Source organism: Eptesicus fuscus, chromosome 6, assembly GCF_027574615.1.
Source record: "Eptesicus fuscus isolate TK198812 chromosome 6, DD_ASM_mEF_20220401, whole genome shotgun sequence".
Taxonomy (NCBI): Eukaryota; Metazoa; Chordata; class Mammalia; order Chiroptera; family Vespertilionidae; genus Eptesicus; species Eptesicus fuscus.
Window position 1 is genome coordinate 29,366,895 of NC_072478.1, and position 19,195 is coordinate 29,386,089.

General features: G+C 57.3%; 4 protein-coding genes across 5 annotated transcripts in view; 1 reads left to right on the forward strand and 3 right to left on the reverse strand.

The window, feature by feature from the left end:
• Positions 1–171: 171 nt before the first annotated feature.
• Positions 172–2,925, reverse strand: AMH (anti-Mullerian hormone). The gene is made up of 5 exons (XM_008150663.3): positions 2,487–2,925; positions 1,693–1,835; positions 1,383–1,491; positions 1,136–1,295; positions 172–1,055 (listed from the first exon to the last, which is right to left on the reverse strand). Exons 1-5 carry the CDS (start codon positions 2,923–2,925, stop codon positions 182–184), a joined length of 1,725 nt encoding a protein of 574 aa, XP_008148885.3. The 3' UTR covers positions 172–181.
• A 748-nt stretch (positions 2,926–3,673) lies between these two features.
• SF3A2 (splicing factor 3a subunit 2) lies at positions 3,674–13,189 on the reverse strand. 2 transcript variants are annotated; one of them, XM_054717536.1, is made up of 11 exons: positions 13,099–13,189; positions 12,705–12,866; positions 11,651–11,752; positions 9,183–9,346; positions 7,774–7,845; positions 7,016–7,062; positions 6,391–6,500; positions 5,291–5,340; positions 5,071–5,211; positions 4,626–4,694; positions 3,674–4,507 (listed from the first exon to the last, which is right to left on the reverse strand). In XM_054717536.1, exons 4-11 carry the CDS (start codon positions 9,306–9,308, stop codon positions 3,794–3,796), a joined length of 1,329 nt encoding a protein of 442 aa, XP_054573511.1. In that variant the 5' UTR covers positions 9,309–9,346; positions 11,651–11,752; positions 12,705–12,866; positions 13,099–13,189; the 3' UTR covers positions 3,674–3,793. The 2 variants fall into 2 exon arrangements, with proteins under 2 accessions (XP_054573511.1, XP_028015097.1); XM_028159296.2 differs by lacking the exon at positions 11,651–11,752.
• Positions 13,190–13,267: 78 nt separating this feature from the next.
• PLEKHJ1 (pleckstrin homology domain containing J1) lies at positions 13,268–15,463 on the forward strand. Its single transcript, XM_008150666.3, has 6 exons — positions 13,268–13,457; positions 13,563–13,630; positions 13,718–13,784; positions 14,590–14,680; positions 14,766–14,829; positions 14,912–15,463. Exons 1-6 carry the CDS (start codon positions 13,364–13,366, stop codon positions 14,975–14,977), a joined length of 450 nt encoding a protein of 149 aa, XP_008148888.3. The 5' UTR covers positions 13,268–13,363; the 3' UTR covers positions 14,978–15,463.
• A 530-nt stretch (positions 15,464–15,993) lies between these two features.
• DOT1L (DOT1 like histone lysine methyltransferase) overlaps positions 15,994–19,195 on the reverse strand; it is a 68,018-nt gene continuing 64,816 nt past the window's right edge. Inside the window, exon 29 of the mRNA XM_028159286.2 lies at positions 15,994–18,655. The gene's annotated coding sequence lies outside the window, so the exon portion shown is untranslated. The remainder of the gene's footprint in view (positions 18,656–19,195) is intronic.

Below are 19,195 nucleotides of genomic sequence, written 5' to 3' on the forward strand. Positions count from 1 at the left end.
AGGAGGCAGTGCCACCCGGATGACCCAGCCCTGCGCCCCAAGAGAGAGCTGGCTGAAGGAGGCCCCGCCTGCCCCCAAACGTGCACGGACACCTCAGCCGTGCGCTTGTGGTCTTTATTGGGGTGATGACTCGGTTCCGAATAAATATGGACAGGGGCGCCACTCGGGGCGCGGCGCGGAGCTACCGGCAGCCGCACTCGGTGGCCACCATGTTGGGCACGTGGTGCGCGCTGATGCGCTCCTCCGACAGAGTGATCAGCAGCTTGCCCGCGTAGGCCGTGGGCACGCAGCAGGGTGGACGCGCCAGGGCCGCCCCACGGGCCTGCATCTTGAGCAGCAACACCACGTGGTTGCCGTAGCGCGGGTTGCGGTCGGACTGCGGCCAGCCGCAGGAGCCCTGGCAGTTGTTGGCCTGGTACGTCTCGGGGATGAGGACCGAGCGCTCAGCACGGAGGTCCACACTCAGCTCGCGGAGCGCGCACGGCTCGTCCGCGGTCCTGGCCCCCGCGCTGCGCTGTGCCCGCGCCGGCCCGCTCCACTCCCTCCCGCGCCACTCGGCGCGCAGGCCCTGCAGCGCCTTTAGCAGAAGCAGCGCGCGCAGGGGGCCGCCGGGGCCGCCTGGGTCCCCCGAGTCCCCGGGGCACAGCGCCAGCAGGCGCGCCAGCAGTGGCGGGGCGGCGGGCGGCAGCCCTGGGAGGCCGCGCAGCTCAGCGGCAGCCGCCTGTAGCTCTGCGGCCACTCGGCGCGCCAGATCCGCCGCCCACGGCGAGGACTCCGGGCCCTGCAGCGGCGTGGGGTCCCCCGTGGTGGCAGCGGCAGGTGGCAGCAGCAGCAGCAGGGGCTCCTCGCCGTCAAGCAGGCGCTCCAGTGCCACAGGGTCCGACAGGTTGACCAGGCCCTGCGGGAAGCCGGCCAGCGCGGCAGGGTCCAGGGCCAGGCGCGGCGGCGAGGCCCGGGCTTGGGGTCCCCGCAGCGTTCGCACCAGGCGCGTGAGTGTCTCCAGAAAGGGATCGGTGCCAGTGCCGGGTAGTGGCTCCTCGGGCTCCGGGGTGGGACTGGAAGGCGGAGACTGGGTGTGGGCTCTGGGCTAAGCTGTCCCCACCTCCCCGTGCCCCTGGGCTGGGCCAAGGCGCACCTGGGCGACGGGAAGGGCACTGTGTCCAGCCGACCGTGCGCGGGCATGGGCGTGGGCCGGGGCCTCAGCAACAGGAGTAGGGCCGGGGTCATCCGCGTGAAGCAGCGGGGGTCGGCGCCGAACAGCAACGCCTGCAGCTGCGCGGTGCTCAGGGAGGTACCTGAGGGGAAGGCGCCAGGCTGAGTCAGGAGCTGGGGTCCAGGGCAGCGGCCCGCGCCCCCGCCCGCTTCCTCTTCTCCCAGCCTACCGTTCTCGCGGTGCCGAAGCGTTAGGGCAAGACCCGGGCCGCGCCAGGCCCCCGCGGGATGGTCCACTGCCAGCGTCAGGTAGCCGGTGTCCCGGGACAGGCAGAGACTCTGAGGAGACGGGAGCTCAGCCTGGCTGGGCGGGGGCGCAGGATGCCAGCCCTGCTCTGTTCACTGCCCTTAGCACCCCTTCCAGGTTCTGCTCTGGCCCCCTGAGCCTTCCCCCGAGGTGAAGACGGTTAACCACCCCTCCCCTCCTGCTATGGGTAAGGGTTACTGGGGGTGAAGGAATGCCCAACTCAACCCTGGTACCTGGGTGCCCAGCAGCCCGGCCCCCGTTACAGTGACCTCTGGGCCGGACCCGGGGTACAGCACCAGCAGCGCCATCTCTGGGGGGCTGATTTCTCCAGATGGAGGCTCCTGGAACCTCAGTGAGGGTGTTGGCTCCCACGTCACTGCCGCCAGGATAATGGGGAAGGACAGCTGAGCTACTGAGGCCTGAGCCCCTCGCCCAAGCCTGTCCTTCAGGGAGGGAGAGCTCCACCCCAACTGGGAGCCTTGGGACACTCGTGGGGTGGACACCCCTCAACAAAAGGTGCAGGACCTTGCCAGGACACGGGTGGGAGGACTGACTGGGCGGGTGGTGGGCTGCTGCCTGTCATCCCTGAACCCTTGAGGTCTCTTGGGTTTGGGGATCTCCTGAGTGGAGGTCCATGTGTCACGTGGGCAGCCCCTTCCTGGAAGTGTATCTGAGGTCAATGGCCCCTGAGGACAGACCACCTCTTCTCTGGGCTACCTGCTGTGTCACAGGGCACTCCACTGCTGGCCCCAACCCCATGGCTCCTTCCTGGAGTGGGAACCTTCCCAGGCAGTGCAGGAGGGGTGGTCTGGGAGCCCAGCATTCACTGGCAAAGCTAAGGGCACACACCTCCCAGGCTGCAGACTCAGCCCAGCCCAAGTGAGCAGGGCCATAGGCTTCAACTTCCCCAGGTCAGAGAGGGGTCTGGGGTCTTACCTGGGAAAATAATGGTCATCAAGTAATGGGAATGATGGCTAGGGACCACAGCAGAGTAACCTGCCCAGCCTCAGCCATGGGCCCCACGTACCTTCCTCCAGGTGCAGGACCACCAGCTGCTGCCCCCGGGGCTCCCCCAGCCACACTCTAAGCCACTGCAAAAGGGGCAGGGCAGCATGCTCATGGCTAGGGGTGCAGACACCAAAGGTGGCCAGGTCACGAGGCCCCCAGTGGGCTCGATGCACGGCCTCCAGGAAGGCCTGCTCGTAGCCCCTCAGGGCTCCCATCACCTGTAGGGGGGCACTGCTGCTGTTGCTGCCACCAGCCAGTGTCACCAGGCACAGGGAGTCTCGCTGACTGCTTGGAGGCAAAACCTGGGGGGCTGGCCAGTCCCAGTCTTGGTGGAAGATGAGACCCCCAGTGCCTGCAGGCTCCCCAGGCAAGGTTTCTTCTCCAGGGGTCCCAGCCCCCATCAGGGTTCCCATCGCCCATAGTACCAGGACCAGCTGAGAGAGAGGTGCAGCACTCATCCTGGGAATTGTAAGGGGCTTGGCCACTCTGCTTATATGGGCCAGCCCAGGGTGTTTGTGTGCCGGAGGACAGCCCCTATCGCCTCCCTCAGGTGACCTTGGGGGCCAGCGCCTGAGCTCCCCTACAAGCCTGGGCCAGCTCAAAGCCCCTTCTGTTCTGGCCCCGCTGCCTATCTCCTTCCCACCAGTGATAGAAAGTATGGCCTGTGACCGATTTGTCCAACTGTCCTTGAGTTTTTCTCTCTGGAGACAGCAGTGGGAATGTGAGCAGGGAGTGACCAGCCCAGATGGACCAAACATCAACAGCTGTAGGGCTGGGCCTGGAGGAGGGCAGAGCCCCCTCCCTGAGACCCAAAAGACACCAGTTGTCTCAGTGCGTTCAGACCACCAGGTGGGTGGTCTCCAGACTCAGCTGGAGCTCTCAGAGTCTCCTGTCCACTCATCCTGCCCTTAGGAACCAAGGTGCAAAGGAAACTCAGGCATCTTGGCCTGGAGACCCCAAGGACAGAGAACATCCTCTGCTTTGCTCTCTTCCCACAGGCTGGACCCCAGACCCACTGCTGACTGGCTGGCCATGTCCGTCTCCCATCCTGGAGTTCTAGGACACAGATGACATGTTGGAACACCCACCAGTGTCCTGATGGCCACAGTGTCTTGGAAGCCTGACCCTGAACCACTCCCTCCTACGGTGGAGGGGCCACGCCAGCGTCCCTGCCCACACCCATGGACACAGCAGTGCAACCAGGTCTCTGAGAAGGCAGTTTAATGAGATCTAGGGACACGGATAGCCCTGTACAAAAACACCAAATTCCATCAGGGAGAGACAGGAGAACAGGAAAGTAGATTTGCAATGAGAGGGGGTGGCTTTTCAGTTGGCTGGGGGAGGGGGTGGAATGTTTCCAGGGCCCTCGGAGGGCAGCGGGGGTCTCATCATTGGGGGCATGGGAGCCGGGGGATGGACCCCGGGATTGGAGGGATGAACTCCAGGAGGCTGGGGGTGAACCCCAGGAGCTGGAGGATGAACCCCTGGAGGAGGGGGGTGTACCCCAGGTGGCTGGGGGTGCATCCCCGGGGCTGGGTGTACCCCTGGGGCCTGGGGGTGGACTGAAGAAGCTTGTGGGTGTACCCCTGGGGCCTGGGGGTGAACTCCAGCAGATGGGGGAGGGTGGACACCTGGGGCTGGAGGATGGACTCCTGGGGCTGGAGGGTGAACCCCGGGAGCAGGGGGATGAACCCCAGATGTTGGTGGGTGGACCACTGGTGCTGGGGGATGGACCCCAGGAGCTGGAGGGTGGACCCCAGATGTTGGAGGGTGGACCACTGGTGCTGGAGGGTGGACTCCAGGAGCTGGCGGGGGCAGCTGGGGAGGGCCCGGGGGCCCTGCAGGTGTAGGCCCACTGGGTGGCATGGGGGGCAGAGGCAGGCCTCCTGGTGGGGGTGGAGGCAAAGACTCAGGCAGTGGTGGCCGTGGGGGCAGGCCATTCATCAGAGGGGGTGGTGGTCGCTTCACCCCAGGAGGCCCAGCGGGGAGGCTTGGCGGGGCTGGAGGCTTTTCCATCTTAAAGTGGAACTGAAGGAAGAACTGGAAAAAAAAACACAGAAAAGCTGAATAGAGCCCCTGGGGGTCTTGGGAGGGGAGACAGGATGGCCAGGGCAGCCACCAGAAGTTCCTTGAATTGCTCGGACCTAGAGTGACTTACCTGCTTGGTTTCCCGGTTCCAGTGAGTCCAAAACTTGCCCTCAGCCTTGTCAATCTCTCTGCTTGGCACCTGCGGGGGGGAGGGGTGGAAAATGGCCTTAGGGAGCCCACGGCCCAGGTTTAGGCAGGGACTGCTCCCAGATGTCAGAGCAGGCCCAGCAGAGAGAGGCCTTCATGAAGGAATAGGGCTTGGTTTTGGAGTACCAGACACAGCTTACATTCTAGCTCTGCTGCCTAGTGACCCCCATCACCCCAGTTAAATCAGGGTTTTACAATATGTGTTCACCAGTGTCTGTTAGGGCACAGGACACGGTCAAGAAATTCCTGACCAGCCCAGCACAGAAGCATGCACTGCTCTTGGGGGCACCATCTTAGGATGCCCTTTTCCCACCCCAGAAGCAAGCCCCTACTGGGAAGGACTCCTCTGGAGTGGGCAGCAGAGCTACCTTGAAGGCAATGGTCTCGTAGGGCTCAGCAGCCATCAGCAGGTACTGCCAGCGCCTGTCTGGGGGCTCGATCCTCTGCTCGTAGGCAGACATGAAGCGGTGGCGAGGCATGATACCGTCAGCGATCTCAGGATAGTCGATCTGTGGGGATACAGCCAAGTGGCAGCACTGCTTTCCAGGAGCCCCTCCCCTCATGACTGGGCCCTGGGCCTTGTCTCACCTGGAAGAGGAGGCTCTGCTGGCCCATCTCTGTGTCCCTCTGCTTGGTCACTGCAACACACAAGGGTCTCAGGTCCAGGCCAACTCGTCACCCTCCCAAAGCTCAGGACCCCGGAGGGCAGGGCACCAGGGGAGGTCACCTGGCTGTAGGGCCCCAACCAGGCCTGGGAGAGCTCTGTGCTATAGGTGCCACCTGCCCGAGACCATGCAAGTGGTCGTGGGAGAATGGCTCGGAGTTGCCCTACCCCCCCGAGGCCTGGGACAGCACTGAGCAGGAACTGACGACAGGAGGCACCAGGTGTGTGGGGCAAGTGAGGCCTGCAACCCTGCCTCCAGGAGAGGGTGCCCTTCATATTAGTCCTGTGGCTTTCAGGCTGTTCTCTGCACAGCTCCCAGGCATGTAACATTTCCCCATAAACCCCCCAGATTCTCCCCGCTACACTCATGACAGAAACTGAGAGTCTATCACAGCCAAAAGGCCTTTGGTGGCCCCACGTGGACCCTGCCATTGTAGCCCTGGTTCATAAGCAGGCCTGCCCCAAGGCCTGTGCACGCTGTGTCCTGTCTACAGTGCAGACACTCACAGGACACTCCCACATTTTGCTAGAACATAGTCCCCTATATTCCAACAGGGTCATATAACCAGCTTTCTTAAGTAACCCAGAGCCCTTTCCCTGCTAATGGCCCTGCTGAGTAAGCTGCCACTAACACAGACCATTACCCTCCCATTCGACTTTCTCTTTAGGTTAAGAGGAGCCAGGGCCCAGTTCTGTGCTCACAGGAAAGGGACACACCAGGCTCACTGCCCCTCCCACACATCACTCATCTTCACTAGGAGTGCAAATAATTATGGGCTCTCACAACACCCTGATAGGCGCACAGGGGAGTGGCATCCACAAGGTCACATTTAAGAAAGTTCATATGGAGGTGGGGCCCCAGTGGGGTGGATGGCCTCTGAAAGCAACGAAAGGTATGAGCAAATGAAGGCCAGTGAATAGCAGTGTGTATATGATGGCTCAGGGGCGGGACCAGGGTTCTGGACAAAAGGCTCACCCCTTCCCAACACCAGATGTGGGTCAACCTACCCCCAAACAGACTTACCTTTATAGCCCGGGCGGCCGATCTTCACAAACTTCTTCACTTCTACCTTGACCTTCTCTGGTGCTGGCTGGGCGGGGGCCTCCTTAGCCTCCTTGGCTGCTCGCCGGGCCCTGTAGGCATGATGGACACAGCGCTGCTGCTCCTTCACACACACACACACACACCCCCGCCAAGGCCACAGGCCCAGGTGCTAGGAGCCATCCTGCCCCCACATCGACCTTGGAGAGCCTCTGCTAAGCGAGGGCGTTGGGCGGGGTGGGGTTGAGTGGGTGGGTGGGTGGGGGTGTCTCAAGGTTTGAATGGAGATGGATGGGACAGGCATGGGCACCTTTCTCTTCTTGTCACATTTCCCACTGTTCCTTACTAGGGAGCCTTCTGAGAACCCACACCTCTTTCCTTGCTAGGTAAGGAGCACATCCTGTTCCTCCCCTCACACTCGGGGAGCTGTACCCACCCACCCAGCCACCCATGATGGGCAGGCCTCAATGTACTGATCACAGGACCAGCTGGCCCCAAACTACCTCTGTACCATTGTCTGGTGTGGCTCACAGAGATGTGCGAGAAGTGCCAGCTCCTCACCCCGGGGCCCAAGGCTTTGAGCAGGGAGTAGGGGTGACATACTCACAAGTTGGTCTGGTGCTTTTTCCCCTGGGTGTGCGCGAGGTAGCTCCCCTAGAGTGGGACAAAGTGAGCAGGGATGGGGCCTGGATGCCCCTCAACCAGGCCTGCTCTCCCTTCTGCCTCCTGGGAGCAGGGCCCCAATATCTACAGTGCAGAAGGGAGAGACCCTGACATACAAGGCTGTTCAACAGCACACTGTCCATAGTTGTGAACAAAGTCCAAACAAAGCGAACGTTTGACAACACAGGGAAAGGACAAACAGGACCTGTTCATTGCTGCATGCTGAACCCAACATGAGAACTTGTCAGACTATCATATCGATAACCTCAGTCGTGAAAGGAAATGAACTGGAGCTACACCACTAGACCTCAAAACCCAGTGTCAAATGTTCCAAGATGTGCTCACATCTGTATAACAATGGCACCAATGGTATTAAAGGAAAATGGACAAGCAGCAACTTCACAGCTCTGGGGGCCTCTGGGGTCCAGGAGTGCAGGGCACAAGCTGGGGACAGAGAGGGCTGTTTTCCTCTGGAGTGACCAGTATCTCTCCTAGAAAGATGCGCCTGAAGCTGTGCTCAGTGAGTGAGTGGTCAGGCGTGAGTGGCGGGCTCCCATCACCTCCTTCACCCTCGGCCGAGCTATGAACAACAGGTTAACAAGGCAGAAGCCCGGAGGATGGGTGGGAGCAGCGCGTCCTGCCAGAGCGCTTCTCCACGGGACAGGGGAAGGGGCATGTGGGGAGTGGGCCCTGAGAACTCACCTCATTGTTGTGGAGTGTCAGGCACAGCTTGCATTCGTATGAGCCCAGGTGGTTCTTCATGAAATAAGGGTCCTGGGAGGGAGGCAGAGTCCATTAGATCGAGGGAGATGGTACCCTGAGCCCTGCCTGCCACGAGTAGTGCCTGAGAAGCAGGGCTCTCCCCTGGCTGGCAAGGGAGGGGTGGCTGTTGTCCTCTGGGACAGATGTTCTGGGACGAAGGACTAGAAAACTGGGGCCAGCTCGGAATGAGCCTGCTAGGGCAGTGCTGCGGGACCCCGAGTCTACTTGGCAGGGCTGGGGGTTGACTCTGTATCTGCAATAAGCGCCTGGGGCAGGGGTGGACATTGCGGGTCCTTGGCCCCTACTCTGAGCAGAAGGGTTCTCCAGGAAAGTCCCTGGCCCCACATTGGTGGCAATTTTGGGTCTGGAAGGAGGCAGAGCCCAAAGAGCACTGCTGGTCATCCATCACCAGGACTGGGGCAGGAATCTGGCCATAACCCCACCAGCCTTCCAAGTGTTGCAGCACAAGGTAGGTACAGGCAGAGGAGGACAAGCAAGCGGGTGAAGGGAAAGGCGATGGAGACCCATGTCTCTACAAGTCCTGTGGGCTGGACAGGTGACTTTCCACAAACCAGGGCAGCATGGCAGTGCTGCTGATCGCTGATGCGGAGCAGACCTGTGGGGTTCAAATTCTAACTCCACTGCTCAGGGGTCGTGTCATTTTTGACAGTGACACATCCTCCGCCACCACAACTGTTTCTTCCTCTGGAAAATGGGGAAAGTAATAGAACCGACCTCAACCAGTGAGGCTTTGAGGGGCTGCCTGGCACACCTTAGGGGGTTTCAAAGTCTACGTGAACCATACACTGACTGCCAGGCTCTCACCTGGATCCCTCCCTGGGCAACATATCTGGAGACATCTGTGATCATCATGACTGGAGGTGCTCCTGGCATTGAGTGAGTGGAAGGGATGCTGCTCGACACCCCACAGTGCCTAGGATGGCTCCCCACACACTGACGCTGCCCGATATCAGCAGTGCCCAGGGGGAGAACTGGTCTGCCAACAGCTCTGTGTGGTTCAACTAAAATGTTGCCCTTCACTGCCTCTGGCTGAAATTATAGCAATTCGTGTGCTGCCGTCCTGGCCCTCCCCACTGGAGATTCTCCAAGCCACTGATTAATTAGATAAATCCAAAATGCCTCACACAGTAAAAAAAACCCTTGAAATTTAGGGTCAGTAACAGCAGTCTTGGAAACCTGCTGCTCTAGGTCAAGTTCCTTTTTTTACCGACTAGGAGACTAAGGCCCACAGAGCCAGGCAACTGCTCAAGGTCACAGGTGTAAGAATCCGGAACATGACTCCACGGTGAGAGGGAGGCTGTGGGGACCTCCCTGGGGCCCCACCTCACCTTGTTGATGTCGATGGTCTCCAGGGCCAGCTGCCGGAGGCGCTCCCGCCGGTCCCTGTTGCTCTCAGAAGAGGAGGCCACGCCCCCACTCCCGGTCTTGCCCCCAGGGCGATGTTGGAAGTCCATGGTGAAGGCCTTTGGGCTTTACTGGGCTGGGGGGATACCTGGAAGAGGGGGGGCAAAGGGGAGAGGTGGTAAACCTTGCTAAATGTGGCCAGCTGTCACTGGGAAACTCAAGCCCAGTTCCTTCAGAATAAGCACCTGAATCACTAGTGGCAGGCTGGTGCTGAGAAAAGTACCCACTGAATCTGGCTCAGGGAAATCCAAACCCAAGCAAATACTTAACTGCTCACCTAGAATAAAAACCAGTACCGATTGGAAACCAAACTGTTGGTTACTCACAGCCCACGATACACGTTATCCCTCCCCTGGCAGCACCCCCACCAGGAATGAAATGAGAACTCACACCCTGACCCTGAGAGGAAGGGCCACTGAGAGGAAGTTCCCTGCCCAGGTACCCTCGGCTCTCCAGAGAAATCACTTTTATATTCAGAAAAAATGGAATGAGGGGTCTCTCAGCTGAGAGGCAGGCACAAGAGAGGCTGGGGGTGAGGGCCAGGTTGAAAAGAGGGGAGTCCACCAAAACCAGCAGGCAGACTGTCCTTCCTCCCACTGTGTCTAGAAGGCAGGCAGCCCCGCCTGGAGGCCCCAGCCGAGGGGCACTTTAGAAGATGTTTCTGGGGAACGAATGCCAGGGAAAGTATTCTCAGACACTGACAGCTGGGGGGTTCCCATGCCAGGCCCACTGAGCAGTGAGAGCCACGAGATAAGCAGCATGGCTCTCCCACACAGAGCTGGTAACTTCACATAACAGACACAAAGAATCAAACGTATCCAAGGAACAAGAAACCTAATGGAAACCTCAATAGAAGATGATAGCATCCTCCTGAATTATCAGAGAAGTTACTGTACCACGAAACTTGAACAGGATGCCAAAGGTCAGCCCAGTGAATGAACCCTTGGAAAGTAGAGACTGGATGATCCAAATAATTGAATACGAGGGCTTGAAGGTCAAAGAAATCTCTCATAAAGGAGAACAAAAAAAATGAAAAGAGAGGAGCACAGTAAAAACCTAGATGGAATTCCAGAGTGAAAACAGAAAGAAAAAGTATTATTAAAGATAATTACCAAAGAATTAAAAGAAAATGCCCCAGGACTAATAGGATCTAATTCTTCCCACAGAACAAAAAGACCTTCTTCAATAAATGGCTCAAGAAACTTTACACCACTGAGGAAAACCCCGTTTCTATTAGTCAAAGAAATAATAGGTCAGAAAGCAGAACGGGGCCAGCATTATTCATAAAGGTAAAGGTCAGCTTTCAGAACAGTACTGAACTCATAAAAGGAGCAACATTCTCACAGGTCTCAATGTGGATCTTCAACCCAGAATTTTAATTTCATACCTAAACTGTGAAGGTAAATAAAGCCATCTAGCTATATAAAAGCCTAAACAACCATCACAACCAAATGGGCGACCAGGTCGGCAGGGGCAGTTAGGGGTGACCAGGCTGGCAGGGGGGGCAGTTAGGGGCGATCAGGCAGGCAGGCAGGCAGGTGAGCGGTTAGGAGCCAGCGGTCCAGGATTGTGAGAGGGATGTCTGACTGCCGGTTTAGGCCCGAACCCTGAATTTCTTGCACTGGGCCTCTAGTTTTCAAATAACCAAGGACTCAAAATCAACTCACTGATCAATCGATGTGCTTATAGTAGGAAGAGAAAAAATGGTCAGATTGAAAACAGAAGACAACTCAGGAGAGCGCTAACATAAAGTTCTAGGACAACTGTGGAGTAGCAGAGTGCAGGGTCTGGGGAAAATAAAAGGATCAATTCCTTTAAACCTGTGGAAAAATACAACCTACTGCTGTGTGAAGTGCTGGAGCTTTGAGGAAAAAATTAACAGCTGGCAAAGAAAATCAGGCTCCTGGCCGGGTAGCTCAGTTGGCTAGAGCATCATCCCAATATACTAAGGTTGTGGGCTTGATCCCCAGTCAGGGCACATACAAGAAGCAACCAATGAGTACATAAATAAGCAAAACAACAAATCCAAGTCTCTCTCTTGAATCAATAAATAAAAATTAAAAACCAAGCCCTGACCGGTTTGGCTCAGTGGATAGAGCATTGGCCTGTGGACTGAAGGGTCCTAGGTTTGATTCTGGTCAAGGGCATGTACCTTGGTTGCAGACACATACCCAGTGGGGAGTGTGCAGGAGGCAGCTGATCGATGTTTCTCTCTCATTGATGTTTCTAACTCTATTCCTCACCCTTCCTCTCTGTAAAAAAAATCAATAAAATATATATTTTTAAAAAATTAAAAACCAAGCTAACAGAAAAGATGAAGACATGAATTAGCTTTGGAGGGTGGGAGAATGAACAATACAGGAAAAGCAACACAGATGAACATGTTACTTGCCTTAATAGTGAACAATATTTTCAGTCTCAGAAACAGAACTGGCCCTGGCTGGGTAGCTCGGTTGGTTAGAGCGTTGTCTGGATTTGCTCCCCCGTCAGGGCACTTACAAGAATTAAACAATAAATGCATAAATAAGTGGAACAACAAATCGATGTTTCTCTTTCCCCCTTCCTTGCTCTAAAATCAATCGGTAAAAAAATAATAATAAATGAAAACAGAACTAATGATTTGACTAATGCTCATGACATAAACACATCCAGGTATGGAGGGTGAAGTTGGCCTGGATGGGTGGGGGGCAGAAATAAGACCTCATCGATCACAGTAAGAAGCCAAAAGGCTGAGTCTAAAAGCGACACACCCAGAAAGCATTATTTCTAAAGGTAAAGGCCGGCTTTAAGCTTTGAGCAGAGGCGTCCTCTGGGGCCAAGGAGGATGCAGGGATGAAAGACCGCTTTTATGAACAGGCTATAATCTCCTTAAACAAGGCAGACAGATTATTAACCTCGGGAACTTCTCTCCCTCGTTCTGCGTGGCCAAACGGTATCGGAAAGAACGGTCCTGGCATCTCAGTCTGACCAGCAGGAAAGTCATTTAACTCCGGGGTTCCGCTGGCGAAAAGGGGCCAGCTAACGGGCTCCGGTGGCCTTGGGCGCGGTGGGGGCACTCTGTCCTCAGGACCTTATTTCTCACTTAGCTGGCCTGGAATCCGTGACCGCCCCGACCCCCATGCCAGGTGTAGAAACTGAGGCTCAGCGGCACCGTGTGACTCTCGGGCCACAAAGCCAGTCAACTAACGGACGCAACTTAATGCTCAGAGAAGTTCTCCGTTACACGGAAGGCGCCATGTGAGCTGCGCCCCCGACCCGATCTCTGCGGGTCTTCGGAGAGTTTCAAGCAGGCGGTGGGGTGCCCGGGACATAGAGACCCGACATTCCTGAGGAGTGGGCAACGCACCCGCCCGCCCTCAGCCGCGCCGCAGGCGCCCTTCGCCCACGTTTGGTCCCTTCCAGGGAACTCCGGGCTCCAGGGCCGCCGCTCTCGCCTCGTTCCTCACCTGCACCCGAGGCCGCGATCCCGTCGCCTTTTCACCCGCCACGGGCCGCTACGACTTCGTTCAGTGCTCGAGCGCGGCCTAAGGAAGCACTTCCGGAGGCAAACGGGGCGGGACCTCCCTTGTGCGCAAGTTCCGCCCGCTTGGGAGCGTAGGCAAGACTCTCTGGAAGTGAGAGGGGAGAAGCGGGGGGCGGGGGAGCTGAGAGTGCGGGCCGGAAGCAGAAGTGCGCATGCCCACGAGGCTCAACAAATAAAACACACAAAAACACACACCACGAACCAAAAAACAGCACCTCTCAGTCAGTCTAACTCGCGCGAGGCCAGTTATCGCGGGAAGGAGGGCTGGGACTTGCCCTCCTAGGCCTGTTCCGGTCCATTTCAGTAGGGATGCTTACTTTCCAACCCGGGTCCAATATAATGACCGTCGTGTCGCCCGCTATCCCCTACGCCCGACGAGGGCTCCACTCTGTTTCTGTGCCCCACTCCCACCCCCACCCCCGGCACGCTAGTGCCCCTCCCCGGTGATGTACAGGTTGAGCAGTCCGGGAAGCGCAGGCGCAAAAGCTTTGGAAGCGCTTCCGGGACGGCGCTGTGGAACTTTTTTGGCGCGGCGGCCGGGAACTCGCGGCCCGCACTCAGCGTTCTGGGTCCTGGGCCGCCATGCGCTACAACGAGAAGGAATTGCAGGCGCTGTCCCGGCAGCCGGCTGAGCTGGCAGCCGAACTCGGCATGCGAGGCCCCAAGAAGGGCAGCGGTGAGTGGGGTAGGGCCTGTGAGCCGGGGACCGGGCGGATGGGGGTGCCGGTTGGGGCGGGATGGGCGGTCACCGAGCCCGCGAGAGCCCGCCCTGTGTCCACAGTGGTGAAACGGCGGCTGGTGAAGCTGGTAGTCAATTTCCTCTTCTACTTCCGGACCGACGAGGCCGAGGTAGGGCGGCGGGAAGGCGGGCCCCGGGCTGGGGTTGGGGAGCTGGGGTCCCCGGATGGCCCGCCCATCCGGCTCGTCTGCCCCCAGCCCGTCGGAGCTCTACTGCTGGAGCACTGCAGAGTCACCCAGGAAGAGCCCAGCGGCTTCTCCATCAGTGAGTGCGGGGGGCGGGGACCAGGCAGGCGGGGACCCGAGCTCCGCTCTGCCCCTCCCCATAAACAAAGCCCGCCGTTCCGGGCAGGGCTGCGCTCTCCCCTTTGCCACCGGCAAGGCCACCAGGGTTTTCACTTCTGTAGGCGAGCACTGCCCTTTCGGGGTGCCTCTACTGAGAACCGCGGAGCACCGGTTCTCAGTGCCCGGCTGGGGACCCTAGAGGATTATCCTGAGTCACCTTGAGAGGATCGAGTCTGCAGGGAAAGGCAGAACTTTTCATTTTCTGTAGTGGCCTTAACGTGCCACAGACTGTGAGGCTTCAACAGCAAAAAGTTATTTCTCCCAGTGCTGGAGGGTAGGAGTTCGAGGTTGGGGTGTCTGCAGGACTGGTTCCTTCTGAGGGAGGAACCAGGTCCTCCCAATTTCTGGAGGCTGTTGGCAATCTTGTAGAAGTGTCACCCTGATTTCTGCCTTCATAGTTCCGTGGCCTATTCCCTGCGTCTGTGTCCGGATCTCTCCTTTTTGTAAGGACACCAATCCCACCCCACTCTAGTGTGTCCTCATCTTAACTAATTACACCTGCAACGACCTTATACCCAAATAGGCTCTGTTCCCAGGTTCCAGGAGCTAGGTTTTGAACATACTCTTTTGGGGGATACAGTCTATAGCCTGTGGGAAGCGGTGAGCCCAAGCTGGGTCTAGAGGAGGGGACAGTTGTAGACAGTGGCAACAGGAAGCTGCGGCCAGTGGCCAGCATGGGTGGTGGTGGGAGTGAGCTGGGACAGATGGGGCCCCTTCCTCTGCAGGTTTCATTGAGGACCCGGAGAGGAAGTATCACTTTGAGTGCTACAGCGAGGAGCAGTGTCAGGAGTGGATGGGAGCTCTTCGTCGAGCCAGGTAGAGTGTGGGGTATATCCTGGCCTGGGTGTCTGGGGCAAGGGCAGAGCTGGGCTCTGTGAGCACAGGCCACTTCCTTTCCCAGCTACGAGTTCATGCGCAGGAGCCTCATCTTCTACAGGAACGAGATCCAGAAGATGACTGGCAAGGTGTGCCTGGGGCACGGGAAGTGGTGGGGGGGTGGAGGGAGAGCTCCTGAGCCAGGGCTCATGCTACCCCTCCATCACACAGGACCCCCTGGAACAGTTCGGCATATCGGAGGAGGCCCGGTTCCAGCTGAGTGGCTTGAAGGCATGAATCTGGGTTTAGGCTTGGGCTCCTCAGCTTGACTCACTGAGGCCCAAGGAGCCCTCCCTATCCTCACCGGGCCCTGGGTTTCCTGGCCAAGCCTGGATTTTTGGAGTGAGGTGTTTTGGCTTCAGTAGTCCCAGGCTGGTGAGGGTGGGCAGAGGCTGCGCCTTGGGACCCATCATACTAGTTCAGCACCTCTCAGTGCCACATGCTGCTGCTCGAGGGCGAGTATACAACCCCCAGGAGCTGTGCTTGGTTCCTCGGGCTCACCCATCTAGGGCCTGGTGGGCTCCTGAAGCTGGTGCAGCTCTCTTGCTCTGTGCGGGCTGAATGTACGAACCTAATGCTGTGAAGGGATTGGGAGCCTTGCCTTCTAGGCTGCTGTGAATTCTGAGGGCCAGGGCCCGGCCAACACCTCTGGGCAGAGCTAGAAGCATTTGCCCTCGGGCTGGTGTATTTGTTCTATTCAAATAAAGGTACCTCTTTTCCACACGGGACAGTGGTGCAGTGAATGCAAAAGGGACATGTCCTCCACAGGCCGGTGGAGCTGGTTTCCAAGGGAAGTAGGGTTCCTGGGGGACAAGAGGTGGTTCTCTTTAGGCCTGAGGTTCAAGTGCCTGGGAGAAAGAGGCTGGGCCATCCAAATTGAGGGGAGGAGACACAGAACCTAGAGCCTAGAAAGTCAGGGAGGCTGGGAGCCCAGCTCAAGGGCCCTGAGGGAGAATGGGTGGGGTGATGGATCCTCAGATGGCCCGGGATCCCACCTCTGGTCACAGGCTGATTTTTTGAGTGCAGGCAAGACCTTGCAAAGGGTTTGGTTTTTCATTGAAGTGCCATCTAGCGGGTGGGGAGGAGGCCTGACCTAGTCAGATAGGTCTCCCTGAGGTGGGTACTCACTGCTCAAGTCACAACAGCTGTTTTCAGCGGCATGTGGGGCCTCTGCTGGGTGTGACCATGCTCCTCACATGGAGCCCTCAAGGTTCTCTAAGGTCTCACCATGTGAGAAATGCCAACAGACCAGGTTCAAGTGAAAACAAACATTTTATTAGTCTGGAGATGGAAATCAGAGTACAGTGGGGTTCCCTTAGGAAAAGAGGGTCAAACCAGCAACCCAAAGGGATGGGCCATGCCAGCAACCCCAAGTGAAACACGGTCTACCAGAAGGACAAAGCAGGGCTGGTCTGAGACACGCGACATAAGCCAGCATGGGTGGACCATGGGAATGGGAGTGGGGGTGGGGTGGATGAACAGTCTCCTTTGGACTTTGTGGATAAATAAAAGGGTGAGCGGGTCTTAAATAAATCATAAGTCATAGCTGGAAGGGAAGGCTGGCTCCTGACCGGAGGGTCTTCAGAGTTAGGTTTTCCTGAGCAAAGCACCCTCATAGCCCTGGGCTTCCCTGAAGTTGCCCGTAGTCAGAGCAGCACTGGTCTCTGCCCAGAGGAGACTAGAACCTGTTCTCCACAGGGGGGTGGTTGTTCATGCACCCCACCCCACTCCTTTGCTGCCCCCCACCATGCCCTCACTGCCAATAGCGGCTGATCAATCTCACAGTCAGGAAGGCTGGAGGGTGGGCACAGAAAGGAGACCCCAGCGCTTGGGTAGACATGGTTGTGTGGGGAACACAGATATAACGTCAGTAGGAAGTCCTGCACGGGGGCACACAGTTATCACAGAAGTGATGCAGTGTTTACAGGGTTGCTTGATTCCAGACCAGGGACTCGCTACATGCTGCAACTTTGCTACTGCTAACCCTGTTAGCTTTTTTAGGGAGTCCTGTGCTGGAGGACATTGCAGGATGTGGGGTGAGCACAGCACCTTCGTGTGCCAAGAGCACAGACCTGGAGGTAAGGGAGCCAGGGCAGCAGTTACAAGACAGCCAGTTATGAGAACCTGTCTAAGCACCATCTACAGCCTGACTATTGCTCTGGGCCAGGCATCACCCCTGGTACATAGGGCTCTACCAGGATGCACCCGAGGAAATTAGAGAGTCAACAGCCAGGCCTGTTCTGCACCCATTTAGGCCTGTGTTCCACAAGGCCACTGCTCCCCCCACACACACACACCAGAAAGGCTAGCTCCAGCCCTGCCTTTAGGGATCAGGAGGAGTGAGCCCAAGCCAGGCTTGCCACATCAGCCCTTCCAGGCAGGCCAAGGGCCCCTGGCAACCACATCTGGAAGGATGGGCTGTGCTGGCCAGGCTGGGGAATGTAGGAACTTGAGGCTTTTTTTGGGTTCCCATGTTCCTTGGTGGTGCTATCTCATGGGGACAAGCACCAGAATAGCAGGGCTCTGACTGAACCCATCTAAGCCTGAAGCACCCCCCGCTGGGGGTCCAGGCCCCACTACCAGCCAGGACCTTTGGCTGACTGCCCTTCAAGAGGACTGAGGGCTTCTGGACACTCTTTCAGGGAAAATGCACAAACACTGTTCAACTGAGACCCAGGACTATTAAAGACTGCAGCACTGGAGGGACCCGATAACCCTGTTGGCAACTTCTAAAGCATCAGAACAGCTCTCGCCTTCATGTGAAGTCGGCCTTTGCCCTCATTGCTCACCCACAGTGCATTCATTCCCAAGCACCAGGGAGGCTGCTCCAGGCGTGGGGGCAGGTGTCAACCCAGCTGTGGCATTGAAGGGCCACTGAGCAGCAATACAGACTGACCAAGGGGATGGGGGCGCTCTGGCCCTGGGCCAATGCCACTTGTATGCACTTGAATAAATAAAAAGGTTTTTCCCCTCACTTTTTTTTTTTACATTTACTGTGCATTATACAATCTAAAAATAAATGAAGTCAAGTCTATGAAATTTATAAATTTTCATCACATCTCTATAAAATACTGTCACTCGTCAGCGTGACTCTCTTCTATACAGACACACCAGGCACCCATGGCTAACCTGCCCCACGCCCCGGCCAGTGCCTTGCTTGACTGCGCAAGCCCGAGACAGTACAGATACAAAGTAAAGCACTTGCTCCCCAGCAGCCCCACGTTGGAGTCAAGTACCAGACCTGCCCCATGAGCACCACTCACAGCAGCCCTCCTCCGTGCAACATCCAGAGGCCACCCACTGGCCCTTCCTCACCAAAAGGCGCCATCCCTGGGACCAGGGCTGACAGTCTGGCTGAAGCATTCACAGTGATGGGGTGGGGCAGAGGGCCTTTTCTGAGGGGCATTAAAAACCAAGCGAACCACCCTTGACCAGGAGATAGGCATGCCTTTGGTATGGGAGAGCTTGGGGATGACAGGGCAGGCGCATCAAGGACTGGTTTTGGCGTTGGTCAACCTCGAGTCAGCACCAAGAGAACGTGGAGATGGCAAGGCCTGGCGACGAGATAGCACCGGGCCCGGCTGTTGGAGTCTCTGCTGGCGGGCCAGTCCGTCCGGTCGATATCTTTATATAGATCCTCTCATATATAGTATTTACATTTCTTAATAGGTTGCCTTTATGACTTCGGTGGAATAAGTCAAAATTGTTTATACTTTTTAAAAAACGATAAATATTTTATCTAAAACTATTGACAGTATAAGCTGGAGCCAGGCCCAGCATCTCCCGCAGGTCTGCGCAGCGTGGACTCAGAGCAGAGCCTCGTCCTCGGTCCATCCCGCCATCTGGTCGGCCACCAGCCCTGCAGCCCACCTATCCTTGCACAGGTCTCGAGGTTGAGGTAGAAATCCTAGTTACCTGCAGAGACCGGCGCAGGAGGAAAGGCAGCACAGTGTTAGCATCTCACTGGGAGAAGCCCATACATCCCCAGGCTGGGAACCAAAGCCTATAGACAGATGGATGGACGGAAGGAACTTATTTGTTGCAAACAACGCCCTGCCATGCCCCTGGTTCAATCAGAGGTGGGAGGTCACCAGCCCAAGGCCTTTCATGGGGTGCTGGGTCCCGGCCTCCTCACCTCCCTGGTCACCACATGCCAGCTCATAGGGAGTGAGCAGGTGTACCTGTGGGCAGCCCCACTGACAGGCCTGCATGCCCCCACAGTGAGGTCATCACTGTCCAGCCTAGGGAGACCTGTGATGGGCCTGGGATGAGATGGAAGGCAGGTATCCACTGTGGGTCCGGACAGGGAGCCTGACACCCAGATGCTTCCTCATATACACCTTTGACCTCTTCAAGCCAGTGCCTTCTCTGACAGCATGAGGCCACTGTGAGTTGGAGCCACCCTACCTTCCAGACTTTTCCATCAGGACTGAGGCACTACCAGAAGGCCATCAG

What these genes read in the sequence shown, in the direction of transcription:
- PLEKHJ1 (XM_008150666.3), top strand. Translation starts at nt 13,364, where the DNA reads ATGCGCTACAACGAGAAGGAATTGCAGGCGCTGTCCCGGCAGCCGGCT. An exon ending in AGGCCCCAAGAAGGGCAGCG is followed by an intron (nt 13,458 to 13,562) that starts GTGAGTGGGGTA and finishes CTGTGTCCACAG; the next exon opens with TGGTGAAACGGCGGCTGGTG. An exon ending in TCCAGAAGATGACTGGCAAG is followed by an intron (nt 14,830 to 14,911) that starts GTGTGCCTGGGG and finishes TCCATCACACAG; the next exon opens with GACCCCCTGGAACAGTTCGG.
- SF3A2 (XM_028159296.2), bottom strand. Translation starts at nt 9,308, where the DNA reads ATGGACTTCCAACATCGCCCTGGGGGCAAGACCGGGAGTGGGGGCGTG. An exon ending in AGACCATCGACATCAACAAG is followed by an intron (nt 7,846 to 9,182) that starts GTGAGGTGGGGC and finishes CCTCCCTCCCAG; the next exon opens with GACCCTTATTTCATGAAGAA. An exon ending in GGAACCGGGAAACCAAGCAG is followed by an intron (nt 4,508 to 4,625) that starts GTAAGTCACTCT and finishes TTTTTTTTCCAG; the next exon opens with TTCTTCCTTCAGTTCCACTT.
- AMH (XM_008150663.3), bottom strand. Translation starts at nt 2,925, where the DNA reads ATGAGTGCTGCACCTCTCTCTCAGCTGGTCCTGGTACTATGGGCGATG. An exon ending in GGTCCTGCACCTGGAGGAAG is followed by an intron (nt 1,836 to 2,486) that starts GTACGTGGGGCC and finishes TCCTGGCGGCAG; the next exon opens with TGACGTGGGAGCCAACACCC. An exon ending in GCTTCGGCACCGCGAGAACG is followed by an intron (nt 1,296 to 1,382) that starts GTAGGCTGGGAG and finishes CCTTCCCCTCAG; the next exon opens with GTACCTCCCTGAGCACCGCG.